Raw genomic sequence first — 17,111 nt, forward strand, 5'->3', positions numbered from 1 at the left:
CTGCCACCTCTTCCTTTGAAGAGCGAATAATGACAGCAAGAGAAGAGACAGCTGGCTCCATATGTCCAAGCACTCAAGTCCATATCCACTGTACCTTGTTTCTAAACACTCAGTAAAGCTAGTTGATCAAAACACACTTTCCTTTCATTGCTTTACATAGTATTGAAATGTTACAGTTTTCTAAGACAATTCCTGAATTTTTTGGGAATGTTTTCAGATGCTTAATATCTATAAGTACAGGGAAAAACAACGTCTGCACAGATCCATCTCGCAAGCAGGCTTTACACATGCAGTCAGGCGCACTTAAAACAAGTAGGTTTAAAAGTAAAACAAAAGTCTCAGGTTTTCTACAAAGTGCAACATTTTTATCTTCCAAACTGTCCTTTAAGACAAAAGGAAAACAATCTGTCTATGAAATGCCAAATCAATGTTCTCTCCAATTAACCCACACCTCAGAAAACTAAAGATCCATTAAAAAAATTATAAATAAATAAAAAGTGTTTTCTCGTGCCATAAAGATTTCACAGAAATAGGCATTATTTGCGTACGTGTGTCCCCCCATGATCAGTTTTTTCATCTTTATTTCAGACACCCAGAGCCCGCAATAGGGCAGGGTGGGTGCCATCTGTTAAGTGTGCAGGCATTGTGCAGATACGCTTCTGGCTCCTGCACCATGCCACATGCACCAGTCAGTACCGAGTAGCCGGCACTGGCCTGCATGCCACAGCCCCAGGCACTTGGGAGACTCCCTTCTCCTTTGGTCTGCCCTGTTAAAAAGGTCCCTTGCTGCTGCTTCCAGGTCTGCACAAGTCACTGTTCGGTCTTTCGCCAAGAAATGCTAGCTTCTGGCTCCCCCCCTCCAGTCGCCATCAGCTCTCACTGCAGCTTCGTACCCAGTTTGCGCTGTCGGTTTCTGCAGAAAGAACAGACAGGTGATAAAATACAGTATCAGCATGCTAACAGGCAACCAAGATGAATCCTACTGAAAAAGAAATTAGGTAAACTGTGGGGCTCTCAGTCATGCCTCCATTTAGGTACCAGGCAGCCGCAGAAAGGTGAAACCTTTCTTCTATTTACTCTTCCAAACTACTTGCAAATGAACTCCGCATTCCCCGAAGACAGGATGGCACCTACTCCTCCTACCTAGTCAAACACCCTAATATGCACGCACACACAAATCAAGCCAATGTGTGTCTTACCAACCCAGATAAGGCAAGCAGCCCATCAACTAATAAAGAGAAGATGCAGAGTCTAAATCCAGCAGGGGTTGCTAGTGAGTCAAATTCTGCAGCGTGGAATCCCCATCCTACTAGGGGCAGCAGAATAATTACAGCAGATGTAGCAGCATGGAAGATTCCTGGAATTACTCTACCCTCCTTAACATGACATGAAAATGAAGTACAATTGTAGGCAAGAAATGCGCCTCATTCATGGTGGCTAGACATTTTCCCTGGGAATCCCATCTCGCTGAAATGATACCAGTGTCCAATGAGAAGGATTGGCATGACTGATAGTTGCATGCACAGCTAACACAAATTTCCCCCCTACAAAGCAAACATAATGCCCACCAATACCAACCCTTACCCAAAAATTGGGGCGTGCAAGTTGAGATCAATGGGTCCCTTCCCTGGGGTGTCTACACCCTCCCTTATGCCACCCTCCAGAGGAAGGGGGCATATGCCTTGTTCTGATTGGGGGAGTCTCCTCATCTTCAAGATGAAGGGGACTGAGATGTGTGCTTCACTTCGCCTCCCTCACCTGAGAGGTGGGGTTGGCAAAGGTAGGCACGCGTCCCTTTCTTCCTAGGTTTTCCCACCCGAAGTAGGGGTCAGAACCGGTGGGAGCGCACTGCTGATGGCAGCAGACGCTGGAGGTAGCTAACCAAGGCAGCAAGCCTTTGAAACTTCCCCTTTGTGGAACCCTGCCCATCATGGGGGAGAAGGCATGACACCTCTGCCCAGGATGTGCTTTGTTTCAGGACCCAGAGAGCGGAGGGCTCTCTACCCAGGGGTCCAGAGACCTTTCTGGTGGTGGCAGATGGCTGGAAGCCAGTCAGGAACCACACCAGGGCTAGTCATTTTTCAGGGGGCATCTCTAAGATGCCCTTCCAGTGCATTTTACATTAAATCCAACACTGTCATTGGTGTGGGTTTAATGTGCTGAGAAGTTTGGTACCAAACGTCTAATGTCCCCATGGCCATGGAATGGTCTGTTGCGACACTGTCAGCGTTGGCGACTGGATAGGTTTTTTCAGTCAGGTATTGTCCTGGGGAAACCAGTGTATCTCTCAACATAGTGACACTGGCAAACGTATCCCTCAGGGATTCTATTCTAGTCCCATTAACGAAGAGGGGTATTGAGAGTACTTCTTTAAGTTAGGGGGGACACACAGCTAAAGTGGCCAACTCTCCCTCTCCTTCAGAAACTAGAATAGCTTTAGTGTGGACCCCGATTTACTCTGGGCACACCTTTGATCCCATCTGGAGATTTGCCACACCAGTGCTAACTGGAGGTGGACTAGGGGCATTCTTATTGGAACAGGCAGAATCTCCAGTTTGGTGTCCAACTTTCCTACAGGTACAACACCAGGCCTTTAGGGGATCAACATGTTTACCCTTTATTCCCACCAGTGGGCTGGGAAGACTTCTGGGGCCCACCCTCCTGAACAGACCACCCTCCTTAACAGGTTTTTGGGGCACCTTTAGAAGACTCGGTTTTTATCGTTAGGGGATCACCCCCTTTCCCCTGAGGAGGTTTGATAACCCTAGTCTTGACCCAATGGTCTGCCTTAATCCCCATTTCTTGGAGAGAAATTAGACCTAGGTCCACCAGATACTGATGCAACCTTATATTAGTGCAGTTACTGAACATGCGTTCTTTCATCAAGAGATTATAAAGCCCAACATAGTCATGCACATCACTTCAAGATAACCAACCATCTAGGGTTTTTAATGAGTAGTCTATGAAGTCAACCCAGTACTGGCCTGTGGTTATGTGAGCCCCCCCGAATCTAATCCTATACTCCCCAGTTGTGAGTCGAAAGCCCTCAATCAGGGTGCCCTTCATGAGGTCATAGGACTACGCTTCTGCCCCAGTGAGGGTCAGAGGGGTCTCTGCAGTTACCAGAGAAGAGTTCCCAAAGTAAGGCTCCCCGGTGTGACTTCTTCACTTGTGTTATTCCACAGGCCCTCTCAAAGGCTGTGAACCATTTGGTGGGTTCATCACCTTCCTAATATTTGGGGACAATCCCTTTGGGGATTTTAGGGGCATCAGAACTCTTTCTCCCGAGGTTTTAAGTTGCTGCCACCATTGTAGGGAGGTAAGCCCATCTCTGCTCTCTCTTTTTCTAGAGCCAGGAGTCTGAACTCTAGGTCTAGTCTTTTGGTCAACCTTTCTTGAAGGATGTCCTCTTCACTGAGGCTGTCATCGGTGATATCACCAGGACCTGACACACCTGTGTGGGTTCTATGGGCTGTGAGTACTACCCTTGGAGTAAGAGGCTCAGGGACCCTGCTCTACCTATTTAGTTAGGGAGGTTGGGGGTTGTCCTCCCCATCACGAACATCCTCTACTCTTTCATCTCTAGATGGAGGTAGGAGGTGAGGTTGAGCTCCTCAACAATATTCTTTTGATCAGTCATTATTTTACTAATAGAGGGGGTCTTTTTACCAGAGGCCTAAAAAAAAAGTCTAGAATACTTTTACCCCTAACTACAGTAGGTTATTTAAAAAGTGCTAAAGGGACTTATCCAAGGCCCTAACAAGACTTTAAAAAATTTAGAAAGAAAGTTTATCGATTCAAAAAGAAGTTGAACTAAAGGCAATTTTTGGACTGTAGTCGTGTGATCAGGTGTTAACTAAGTAGACCAAATAAATGCAAAGTCGTATTCTCCACCACTGATCCACCAATGTCAGAAGCTGGCTCTGTATATACTATACCAAAAGGAATATGCTACTTACCAGTATGCATCTGTTCTTGGCATGTAGAGCTGCAGAGTTGTACACTTAGCATAGATCGCCATCTGGTGTTGGGCCCGGATGTTTGCAGTTTGTTTTTGTTCTTTGGACAGTCTTTGGAAGTCACGAGTTCGGTGACTCCTCCTTCGGTCCGTACTGCGCATGGGCTTCGGCTCCATCCTCAGATTGTTTTTCGCCAACAGGGAAATGATGGAGCGTAGTAATAACAGTGAGAAACCCATGTGTGTTGTATCTAAATAAGATGGACTGGAACGGATACAGGTAGCCGGGGAGGCGGGAGGGCGTGTACAACTCTGCAGCTCTACATGCCAAGAACAGATGCATACTGGTAAGTAGCATATTCCGTTCGAGGCATATGAGCTGCAGATTGTACACTTAGCATAGATTATATAGCAGTACCCAACCTTAGCGGCGACCACCGGTATCCGTTGCAGTGGTTTGAAAAAGTGTCTTTAGTACAGCCTGGCCCACACTAGCTTGCTGCTTGAAATGCACATCTACACAGTAATGTTTTGTGAAGGTGTGCGGTGTTGACCATGTGGCTGCTTTGCAGATGTCATCTAAGGGTATGTTCCCTAGAAAAGCCATAGAAGCCCCTAACTTTCTAGTAGAGTGGGCTTTAGGTGGAACAGATAATGTTCTTTTTGCCTTTTGATAGCAAATTTGTATACACTTTACAATCCACCTAGCTATCCCTGATTTAGAGATGGGGTTGCCTTTATGTGGCGGAGAGAAGGAAACAAACAATTGTTTAGTCTTCCTGAAGGGTTGCGTTCTTTGTATGTAGTACAGCAAAGCCCTCTTAACATCGAGTGTGTGTAAGGTCCTCTCTGCAACAGATTGAGGTTGCGAGAAAAAGACAGGTAATTCCACCGATTGATTGAGATGGAAGGGGGAAATGACCTTGGGCAGAAACTTCGGATTTGTACGAAGTATGACCTTGCTGTGATGTATTTGTAGGAAGGGTTCCTGTATAGTGAACGCTTGTATTTCACCAACCCTTCTAAGGGAAGTGATAGCTACGAGGAAAGCTGTTTTCCAGGTGAGGAACTGTAGCTCACATTTATGCATTGGTTCGAAGGGTGGACCCATTAGCCGTGTAAGAACTACATTTAGATTCCATACAGGGGAAGGTGGTGCCCTGGGAGGAATTACTCGTTTAAGGCCTTCCATAAAGGCTTTAATAGCGGGCACTCTGAACAGTGATAAATGCTGTCTGTTTTGTAGATAAGCAGCGATCGCTGCTAGGTGTAGGCGTATGGATGAATATGCCAGGTTACACCTGTGAAGATGGAGCAGATAGCATATGATGTGCTGTATGGATGCATCTAAAGGGTTGATTGTATTGTCACGGCAGTAAATTACAAATCTTTTCCACTTTGCGGCATAGCATGCTCTAGTGGTAGGACGTCTGGCTTCCATGATGATGTTCATGCAATCAGGGGGAAGGTTAAGGTATCCAAATTCTAAGATTTCAGGAGCCAGATCGCAAGATTGAGCTGAGCTGGGTCCGGGTGCCTGATTTCTCCATGGTTCTGGGTTAGGAGGCATGGGGACAGGTGCAGTTTTTGATGTGGTACCACCGATAGCTGTAGTAGTGTGGTGTACCACGGCTGCCTGGCCCATGTTGGGGCTACCAGAATGAGTGTGAGGGAGTGCTGCTGTAGCTTCCTTACCACTAATGGAATTAGCGGGAGAGGTGGAAAGGCGTATGCAAATCTGCCTGACCAGTTCATCCATATCGCATTGCCCTTGGACAATGGGTGTGGGTATCTGGCGGCGAAGCTTGGGCATTTTTTGTTTTCGTGGGTGGCGAAGAGGTCTATCTGAGGATGCCCCCACTGTTGGAAGAATGGGTGAAGAACTTGTGGATGCAGTTCCCATTCGTGTAGTTGTTGCGTTTGTCTGCTGAGCAGATCTGCCACGGTGTTTTGTACGCCAGGAGAAAGATGTTTTGGGGAATTGCCCATCTCCATATGCTCTGGGCTAAGCGGGAGAGCTGCGGAAAAAAACAATCTGAGGATGGAGCCGAAGCCCATGCGCAGTACGGACCGAAGGAGGAGTCACCGAACTCGTGACTTCCAAAGACTGTCCAAAGAACAAAAACAAACTGCAAACATCCGGGCCCAACACCAGATGGCGATCTATGCTAAGTGTACAATGTGCAGCTCATATGCCTCGAACAGAGGTATAATGTGCACAGAGTCCAGGGAGTCCTCAAAGGTATGGTAGAGGTTAAAGTAGATAATACCTTACACTCAAGTTGGCGGTAGCCGGGCTGAGCAGTTAGGCTTATCAGAGGGTAGTGTTAAGCATTTACTGTACACACTAAGGCAAGAAATAGTATCATACACTCAAAGGCTGAATCCAGACCAACTGGTAATACAAACAGTTGTTACTTTGTTATTTTATAAGTAGAACCAAGAATCACCTAGTGCAGGTAAGTTGTAAAGTTTGTAAAAGTAGAAATACTTTTCAAGAATGCAGTAATGTTTTGCAAATGCAATTTTGTACTTTACAGTATTAAGAATGTTTTTGTAGATGTCAATCAAATACAGTTCAATGTAATAGATTGAACTTACAATGCAATCATATGGAGGAAAACAATGGTAAATCGTTTGCAGGCAAGTACTTGGCTTACTTCCCCGGGCTTTGGGGGTTTAAGACAATACAGGGGAAGGTTCAAGACCAGGAAGGTACTGCACCACCAGTGGCACAGGTGCGGTCGGGTGCATAGGTCACTGGGCGTAATGTTAACCAATTGAGCCGGGGGGTATCTCAAGGAGGCACGGATTGCAGACAGGTACCTACAGTCTGAGGGCAAATGCCCCGGGGGTTGTAGAGAGCACGGGGGGAGGCCGGGAGGAAAAAAAGCAGCACCAAAGCTAAACCAGCAGAGGCACAGGGGTAGCCAGGTAGCAGGGTGCAAGTCAGCGTTGGTGCCCAATACTTTCCATAGGAGGTCATCGGCTTTTGAAAGAAGCTGCAGGCTTGGACCAGGATGCTGGACATTTGTGCTGACAGACTCCCAGCACATGTACTCACAATGGCTTCACTGCACTTACAATGTCTGTGAATGGCACAGACACTGTAGGGGCATATTGTTTATGCAGCTATGCCCTGACCGGTTGTATGGTGCAACCTGCCTTTACGGCTGTAAGGCCTGCTAGAGGGGTGACTTACCTATGCCACAGGTATGTGTGCCATGTCGACTTCACTTTTCTCTGCACCAAAACACACAGCCTGCAATGGCACTGTGTGGGTGTTAAGGTGAGGGGTCTCGGAGGGTGGCATAATACAGACTGCAGCCCTCACATGCCCTCTCTGGTCAAAAGGCCCTTGGTACCTGGGGTAACTTCTACAAGGGACTTACCCTGAGGTGTGCCAATTGTGGAGACAAAGGCCCTGGGAGTCTGAGTGACAGGGACCCAGGGCACACTTAGTCAAGTTGCCATCATGTATCCGGCAAAATGTAGGGGGGGGGGGGTAACCATGTAAAAAGGGGCTCTTTCCTACAGTCCACCGTAGTCTGGAGGTGGGAGATGACAGCCTGGGGCGATCTTGCCATTAACAACCAGTCGTCGAGATAGGGGAAGGCTGAAACCCCTAACGTGTGCAGATGAGCTGTGACCACCGCCACCAACTTGGTGAACAGTCGAGGGGTGCTGGTAAGGCCAAAGGGGAGCATGGGGAACTGAAAATGCTTGTGGCCTATTGTAAATCTCAGGTAGCGCCGATGGGCAGGCACGGCAGGAATGGGAAAATAGGTGTCCTGAAAGTCCAATGCTACCATGCAGTCTCCCGGGCAGACATGACCTGAGCTAGAGTGAGCATTTTTTATTTTTCCTTTTTGAGGGAGTACTTGAGGGATTGCAGATCTAGAATATGGTGCAGGCCCTTTTCTTTTTTCAAGATCAGAAAGTAGCAGGAATGGCAACCACAGCCTATGTCTGGCGCCAGAACCCTCTCGATGACTCCCTTGGCCAAGAGAGTCATGACTTCCTCCTGAAGAAAAGTCAGGTGATCCTTCAACAGCCGGTCTTAAGTTGGAGGCATGAAGGTGGGTTCGTCTCGAAGGGGAGGGTGTAGCCCCTCGGGACTACCTGAAGAACCCACCTTTCCGATGTTATGTTCTGCTATAGGTGATGTGTGAACTGCCACCAACTTGGTGCGGGGGGGGGGGGCGGGGGTGTTCACTGGACTGGCCAGACATCTGGCCGCCTGACCCACGGGGCCGAAACGACCCATGGCCGCGCAGAGGTTGTTGGACTTGCAGTCTTGTGGCTGGGATATGGCTGGCGCAGCTGAAAGCCCCGTCCATAGCCACGAAAGGGATGAAAGGTAGACTGGGGACGAGTGGCCACTGAGGCCCAAGGATCTGACCGTAGACCGAGACTCCTTAAAGCACTCCAGTGCCATGTCTGCCTGGTCTCTGAAGAGATGGGTGCCATCAAAGGGCATGTCCATGAGAGATGCCCGGATACGTCCCGAAAAGCCAGAAGTCCTCAACCAAGCGGGTGTCTAACAGCCACTGTCATTGAAATTGCTCTGCCCAGTGAGTCGGTCATGTCCAGCCCACAATGGTTGGCGAACTTTGCTGCATCTCACCAGTCTGACACCAATTGGGAGCGGATGGCCCGAGCCTCCTCCAGAACCTGTGGCAGTACTTGTGCAGCCGTTTCCCACAAAGTGTGGGAATAATGGCCCGATAAGCACACGGTGTTCAGTGACCGCAAAGCAAGGCTGGAGGAGGAAACATTTTTCTTACCCCCAACTATCAAGCCTCTTGGATTCCATATCCGAGGGTGCGGAAGGGAATGCGCCTTGGGATGTAGAGGCTTGGACCACCAAACTCCCAGGGTTAGGGTGTTTGGCGAGAAAAGATGGGTCACCCAATGGCGGGCAATTGTCCTATTCACAGGAGCCCCTGTGCTGGGCTTGGACCAGGTGCCCAGTAGGACAGCAGTTAAAGCCTCGTCGAAAGGCAGCAAGAGTTCCGATGAGGAGCCACCAGGCTGCAGGACCTCTGTCAAGAGTTTAGTCTTGACTGCCACAGAAGGGAGCTCAAGGCCCAGGACCTCAGCACCTTCCACAAAACCACAGAGTAGGATGTTCCCTCCTCTGTAGCCAGGTTAGGAGGAGAAAGCAGGTCAGAATCTGGAGAGGTACCCAGTCCAGTGGCCTCGCCCAGTTCCTCACACCAGTCCATGTCGTGGTAAGGCTGGTCTTGTAAAGTGTACAGCCACCCTTCCAATCTTCCTTTATTCCTAGCCCTTCAGAATAGGACTGAGGAAACTATACAGATCCCAAGAGTTCTATCGGCGCCGGTAGCAGCCTATCTGGCTCCGGATCATCGAGAAAAGAAGTGTGGCTGGTGCTGCGTCTTGGCGTCGGGACTGACACCGGGGGAAGTTCACAAGGGTACCACTGGAGCCTCTGGCGCGGAACCCGATTGAGTCCTCTCAGCCTACGGGCCTGAAGGCAATCCGGTAGGGTTAGGTCACACACATATGAGGTGCATGGCATTATAAAACTCCATGAGCGGGGAGGGGGTGGCTCCAGCTCCCAGAAAAGCTGGAAAGAGTAGAGCCAACCCAGGCGCAGGTTCTGAAGAACGAGGCTTAGAACCCCTCTGTTGCGTCGACCAGCGGACGGGGAGAGGCCGAAGGATGCTGCGACTTCTTTTATTAATGCTTCTTACCTAAGACTTTGAGTGGGAGGACGAAGACTTGGGGCTCCTGGAGCAGTGGCCGAACCTTCCTTGCGACCGGGACCATGAACAAGACCTCTGGGGCGAACGACACGGTGCCAAGCACAGCCCCGCAAGCAGCTTTAGGGTCCGCTCCCTCAAAGCTTTCAGAGCCATGGCCCGGCAGGCGGAGCATGCCTTGCAGTCATGGTCTAGGCACCAAAGACGGTTAACCAAGTGTGAATCCGTCACAGACATGGCGCTGTGGCAGGCACCGCATGGTTCGAAGAAGTCTTCTTGGACATGGTGAAAAAACCTACACACCAAAAAACGTTTGACAATATGTAGAAAAATGCCTGTCAAACACCGAGAGTCTCTAGACTGATCTGCGCTGGCTGGTGCAGAAAGAAAAGAACAGACGTCAGCGTGCTGGGGTGGCACCTATGTAGGTGACGCAGACGCCACAACAGCAGAGACGACACCAACAACGTCACGCAGAGCTGACCGATGCAACCTAATGGCACGCAAGGGTATTGCTCGAAGAAAGATCTGCTGGATCCAGTCTGATGCCTGGGAAATTCAAAAGGTAAGGAGTCTGCGGCTAGATGTCTATGTTAGGTTATGTCATTGAAACTTGTATAGCGCGTGTATACCCGTGGGTGTCTTTGCGGTTTCAGGAACATGAACATACTATGCTGAGGTATAGCTAATTTCTAAACAGCCAAGTATTGAGTTCCTTTCTAAAGGAAAGAAGGGTAGGTAGTCCTAAGATGTAACGGAAGAGAGTTCCACAGCCTGGCTGAACTGCTAATGAAACTCCTTCCTCCCTAACTCGCTTTTCTAACTCTTACGGTGGTAACCAATCTAGACTTGGCAGATCAAAGAGTTCTACTAGGAGTGTACCAGCTAAAAGCCTGCCATAGAAATCTTGGTCCTTCTCTGTGCAGGGCCTTATGAGCAACACAGAGTGCCTTAATTTTAATCCGCTGTCGCACCGGGAGCCAATGAAGATCCTGAATGCCTGCCGATATAGGCTGATATTTGGGAACATCCAGGATCAATCTGGGGGCTGCATTCTGTACCCCCTGAAGCTTCCCAAGTAATCTAAACCTGGAGATTCATGTATGAGACGTTACAATAATCCATTTTAGAATAAAGGTTGGGAATTGTATAGAAAGGGGAGGACACTACCTTAGACACCTGGGCCTCATATCTGAGCTTCTCATCCATGATAAAGTCGAGACTTTTGGCTTTAATCACTGGAATAGGGGTGGGCCTAGGCTGTCTAGTCACCAGGCAGGAGACCATGTTGGAGAGAGGTTCCCGAATAAGAGAACCTCTGTTTTGCTTGAGTTCAGTTTTAAGCAGCATTTGCTCATCCAGCTGCTCAGGGCGATCATACAATTGTGTAATCTTAGAGAATAGTCGGCGTCATTATCCACAGCTGAGATCACCAATTGGGTGTCAGCATAGGATGTTGGATTCAGGTTGAAAGTATTAATCAAAGGGACAGACATATATTTAAAAGCGTCGGGCTCAATGAAGTGCCCTGAGGGAGCCCACAAGGTAAAGTAAATGATGAGGATTTAAACTGACTCAGATTCACAGTTTGGGATCTCCCTGATAGAAAAGGATGTTAGCAAAGTAAGAGTTTTTCCTTTAATTTCTATAGCATTCAGACGGTGGATCAATAGACCATAGTGCACCGTGTCAAACGCCACGGGCAGGTTCAGTAAAATAAGTGCAGCTGACCCTCTACCGTCTAATGTCATTCGTATTTCTTCAGTAGTATTTATCAATGCGTTATCAGTGCTAGGATTTGCCCTAAACCCTAACTGACTGGGGTCTAAAAGCTGATTCGCAGAAATAAAATTAGATAGTTCTGCATGGATTATCTTTGCTACAATTTTAGTTGGCAGCGGAAGTCTTGAAATGGGGCGATAATTAGCAGGATCGCTAATGTCAAGGTTTGGCTTTTTAATAAGAGGAAGGATACAGGCTTGTTCCTAAATAATAGGAAATGATTGTTGCAAAAACATTTGATTCAACACTGATGATAGATGGGGGGTAATGAACTGATTTGCAAGCTGTAAAAGCTTAGGGGGTAAAGGGTCTTCAGGGGAGCCAGACTTGACAGCTAAAAGAAGCGTGGCTACTTGATTTGGAGAGGTTCGAGTGAATTCAGTGAGCAACATGTCATCAGTTCCTTCCTGGTCTTTTAAGTCTGTATTAACTTTAGTTTTGTCGAAAAGGTCCAAGATTTGGTCAACCTTATTTTTAAACGTCCTGGCAAGCATGTTGCAAAATTCTTGGTTGCAGATAGAATTGTTTTTTGTAACTGAGGTGAGTTTCGTTACAACCTGAAACAATTCTTTACTAGAGTTGCCAGCTTTTTCAATTAGTTGGATGTAATAATGGCTTTATTCATTAATGAGCATCTTTTTATAGTTTGCAAGGACAGCTTTATAGCGATGTTTTTCGGATTCGTGATTATGTTTACGCCAATTCCTCTCTTGCCTCCTGCATGCTTGTTTTTCCAGTCTTAAAGCCTTGGAAAACAATGGGGCCGAGGGTACCCCTCTATTTGTTTACAAAGATAGTGGGAGCTTGTTTTGCAAAATTGGATTCAAGCCATGCGGTAGAGTTTATGGCTGAGGAGTTAGCTTCCATACCCAAGTCGGGTTGACTGTCAGCTGACGTGTTAATACTGCAGGATCAAGACTTTAGTATCTGGTGAAGTAGTAATCTGACAGGATGGGGCTAATTTATCATTAAAAAAGTACTGCACGATGGTCGGACCAGACTAATGGAAGTGTTGTAAGGTTGGAAATGGCATGATGATTGGAAAAAAGTCCATCCAACGTATGACCAGCTAGATGTGTAGGGTCATGTATCAATTGTTTAAGGCCTATATCAGATGTAATTTCAAGGAGATTTAATGTATCTTTATCTGTCGCTGATTCTAAAGGAAAATTGACACCTCCAAGTATGGTGAAATAATTGGATAACAGTGAGTGAAAGCTGGTCAATAATGTATTTTTAGGACGCGGTGGTTGACAGATTAATATTCCTTTAAAAGTCTCTTGCTTAAGAAGTGTTTGTTTAAAAAGAAAGGCCTCACAATCCGTGGTGGGGATCTCTGAGCAATGTGTACTTAGCTCACTCCGGTGGATTAAAGCAAGTCCTCCGCCTCTTTTTGATGGTCTATCCAGTCTAAAGCTTTCAAAACCTTGAGGTACTGCTAACGTAAAATAGGGATCGGTTGCATCCCCGCCCCAGGTTTCTGTTACAAAGAGTGCATCTAGTTCAGAGTCTTTAATAAATTCGGCTATTTCATATTTCTGTTTCACAAGTGACCTTGCATTAATAAGGGCAAGCTGAAGCTAAATGGGGGTCATAAGAGACTCAGAGGGCTTAGTGATGTCATTTTATCATGGATGGTAATATTGGAATTGCTCTCTTACAATGCACACACTGCGTTTCTTCTTAAAGACGATATTTCAGGGATACACATTTTTATACAAGTGTGGTGGTCAGGCGGGTGTAAAGCGCGCATGGCCTCACTTTAAAATTGACGTTGCATCTTGTGTTCTTCTGAAAGGGGATCAGGGTCTCTGGCCCTGGGCCTGGTCCAGACACAGACGGGCTCGCCTTAGGCTGGCGTACACTGCGCATCCGTTCCAGCATGCTCCTAAATAGGGTATGCTGGAAACTGGACTGCTAACCCTGCCGGAACCGTGCCACTGGAAGTGTGGAAAAATAAAGATTTCCCTCCGCAACAAACGGCAGGAAAGCCGGGGAAGACCAGAGAGGTAACCATCAAACAGTTTTTAAAACAATGGAATCCGCAGTAAATTAGATAACAATAGGCTGGGCAATATAAAGTTAAAAACAAAGTGTGCTAGTGACGAATAGATGCAAATATGGCAAAGTAAGCTCACTGCGAAATCAGCTATAGGACAGCGGTGTGTTCAAACTGCCTAAACGCCATCTACCAGATTTACTGTTTTTTTTTTTTATGGTAACCCAGGAATAGATTGCAGAAAAAAGCTGCAGCGGAGGTAGAACAAAATCAGTGCACCATCAATAGTTATTTCTGAGTGGAATGCAAACAAGTTGGGGGAACGAGAGGGTGAAAAAATATCCTTACCTGGCCTCAGCCCTGGTGACCGTGTACTCGAACCACAGGATGTTGGGGATAAGACTAGTATCTCGGATCAAGAGGAACTCTGAAATCGGCCTAAATCAAAGGGAGACAAAATATACAATTTTTGGAGACTACTCCCCATGTTTGTAGTTTTTTACTCAATCAGCGCCCTTCTTTTGCTAAGGAAATATGCATCTGACCACAATTCACAGCAGCTAGTACCACTTCATGAGTGTCCCTTTTGACTCACTGCACTGAGAAACTGGTGTCTGAAGTCATTTAAAAGCTGTGCTAGCAACATGCAACAAGTTACCAATCAACGCACAGATTGAATGCTTAAGTACTCTAATTTGACACATTCTCATTTGATGCAGCCCACAAAGTATGATTTTAAAGGTTTTACCATGCTGCGATCCTAGGAAACAGCGGGGTTAGAATCTCCTGTGTGAAGGCGAACCATGCGATGGCCATCACACATCCCACGACACCACCGTATGCCACTTGGCTCCACGTGTGGTACAGCAGGTACACTCTGCATAAGAGAGAGGAAGCGATACATACCGGTCATCAGAAAGCAATCTGAGTCCTATAGACAGCAGTGCCCATCACAACTGGTCGACTACACAAGACCTTAGAAATTACCCCTTTCATTCTCAGGGTTTTCAAATGTATTTATGTGCCATAGAGGCAGTGAAAGAGCTAACAGAGAAGGAAAACTTCACAAGCGATCAGCATCCCACATCAGAGCATTCAAGCTGAAGACAAGCTCACCCAAACTTATACGGATCAGAAAAGGCAGAGTTCAGAATAGCTCCAATGCAGCATCACCCACAGTAGCAGGCGGACTGCGCTAGAAAAGAGACACAGCGACACCCACTGAATAGGCAGACTCCACTGGAATGGAAGCACCACATTAACCGTCAGAGCATGCAGATTACAGAGAAGCTCAGTCACAACTTCAGTCAGAACATGGAGAATCGACTAGCGCTCAGACAAAGCATCAACCATCAGTAGAAGGAAACTCCAACAGGGAGTGAAACACCGGGGCACTCGTGTAGACTCCAATGAAATTGAGACTTTGCAGCACCCAAGAGATCACACAGACTTCACAGAATCTTAAGATACAGCATCAAAGGTGAAAGCTTGCAGACTCAACAGAACTGCATTGTGTGACGGGCAGACTCCACAAGAGCTCGGCCTCGGGGCAAGCAGACTAGACAAGCGGAGATCAGAGAATCATGCAGAGCTCGAGTCTCCCTGCCTCAACCATGCTTAACCGGGCACAAGAGAAACATAAATGGCACTTCAGAGACCAAGGCTTGGAAATCACAACGAGCAAAGAAAAGGAGCAGCATCTGTGCTGCAACAGTTCTACAAGCTACAGACACACCCAGCCAGCCCATAAGGAAGACTGGCCAACCGTTCAACTACATCCAAAAATGTCTACTACGTGGGTCTACCATACAATAGTAGCACTGAAAAAAGGAGGCCTCACTTTTTGTAAGAGGCAAAAACTCGATTATTCATTGCTACTGCATTCTTCCAGGTGTTTGCCAGGAAGATAAAGGGACGAGTCAAGTTTTTAAGGAAGACAGTTTTTAAGTGAGTTGTGGGCCATAGAGTGTACTCCTTAATCCAACCTTTCCTAAGGCAACCAAACGGGGCAAAGGTACAGCCCTTTCATAAGTGGACAATAGTTCATATGGGGCGGATGGCCACCAGAATAGAACAGCACAGAATCTGGTGGCTACGCTGGAGGAGGATATTTTCTGAAACTCTTAACCCCTTATGATAAAGCAACACAAAAAATGAAGTCACAGAAAGTATGAAAGGAAAGTAACAGGAGCACAGCCATCTCCAAGGAGAGAGTGAACAAGCAGACTTCAAAGACAAATAATGGACTAGTAAACATCCCATACCGACTATACGATACGAGCAGAGCGCCCGTCACCAGGCACACAGATAGAATGTGTCTCCACAATAAGTCCAGGCAGCGAGCGTTGTTCGTTTGATGCATTCTGAAAAGAAAAATACAAAAGCAGGTGTTGCAAATGAGGCAGTCATACTGTCCTGTTTGAAAGTAGAGCCCCAAGGAGGAGCTTTGTGACTCTTGTGAAAGTGAAGCATGGCTCGCTTAAGCCGCTCATTCCACGCCACGCCCTCAATGTCCCTCTTCAAAGGCATGAGGAGATCCAGCCTAGAATGAGCGAACAATTAACTTCTTGTAATGGGAATCGCCAAGGAATTCATTAACAAGGAACAGCTCTGCATCGGTGTGATGAAAATCTCTCAAAAATAGATCTCGTTTAATTATACATATTGTAATACATGGCTAGCTAAAGGCTGATTTTCTTTCCTTTAAAAGATAGCATTGCAAGTGTTTATTTATTGTGACCTCTTCATTGTCAGTTTTAAGGTTTTTAATAGGCTATTTATTAAACGGAAGAGTGAAAAAAGTAGTTTAGTATGCATCCGTGCTTTACAGAGCAACAATTCAACGCCCAGGCTGAGCTTGGACTCCTAAAGGAAGCCTCCTCTGGCACTTGACCATCCATTCACTGCCAAGCTTCTGTAAGGCGCTGGGATCCTACTACAAGCCTGACGGCCTAAATCCACCTCCTGGTTTCTCAGGGAGGTGGGCAGGGATTACATTAAGATTTCTGCGACGGCGTGCTAGGGTTAAAACAAGTCCTTCATTACAACATTTTACGGATACTTGTAAACACTGAATGACAAACTCAGCATCAAACTATCAAAGTAGAGGTGAACTGAGAGAGGCAGAGTGCTCCTTAACCACAGAAGTGCCAGAGAGAGTCATATTAAGAGTCATATTGTGGACAGCGGTGTCTTCAATAGGAGTTAACTGATCTCCTGGAAGCTGCTCTGCAAATAGGACTACTATGGATGTTTATACAAGGAGCTCCTGGTACCCATCTCCACATGAAAGTAGTCTTTTGTAAGAAATGTAAGACCTAGCTCTTTCCACAACCATAGGTTGGTCCAGCTTGTTACTTCGGGTCAGTACAGGTCTTAGCTTGAGTAGCGCGGGGACACAACCTAGGGAGTAACCAGGCGGTTTATAAATCATATTATTATTATTAAAGGAGCCTTTGGCGTTAAAGAAATGGATGCATTTCCCCTTCGCAAGCTATAACCCAATAGGCTTTGGATTGGTTAAATGTCGTCATCCCTCTTCGGATGAGTCAACTGACAAAAAAAGTGTTCATACTTTCCAATCTGTCTTTTTATCAAAGGAACTTCCATATGACCCTTTTGTTGCCCGGTATCTGATGGAACC

At 46.8% G+C, this 17,111-nt stretch overlaps 1 protein-coding gene across 1 annotated transcript in view; it reads right to left on the reverse strand.

Annotated features, from left to right (window-relative positions):
* Nucleotides 1-343: 343 nt before the first annotated feature.
* Nucleotides 344-17,111, reverse strand: part of DOLPP1 (dolichyldiphosphatase 1) — a 95,203-nt gene continuing 78,435 nt past the window's right edge. The window contains exons 5-8 of the mRNA XM_085614015.1: nt 15,733-15,831; nt 14,217-14,345; nt 13,817-13,906; nt 344-913 (exon numbers count right to left, since the gene is read on the reverse strand). Of these exons, the coding sequence (XP_085470141.1) occupies nt 877-913; nt 13,817-13,906; nt 14,217-14,345; nt 15,733-15,831 (355 nt within the window). The 3' untranslated portion in view covers nt 344-876. The remainder of the gene's footprint in view (nt 914-13,816; nt 13,907-14,216; nt 14,346-15,732; nt 15,832-17,111) is intronic.

The sequence above is a fragment of the Triturus cristatus genome, chromosome 1_2, assembly GCF_964204655.1.
Source record: "Triturus cristatus chromosome 1_2, aTriCri1.1, whole genome shotgun sequence".
Taxonomy (NCBI): Eukaryota; Metazoa; Chordata; class Amphibia; order Caudata; family Salamandridae; genus Triturus; species Triturus cristatus.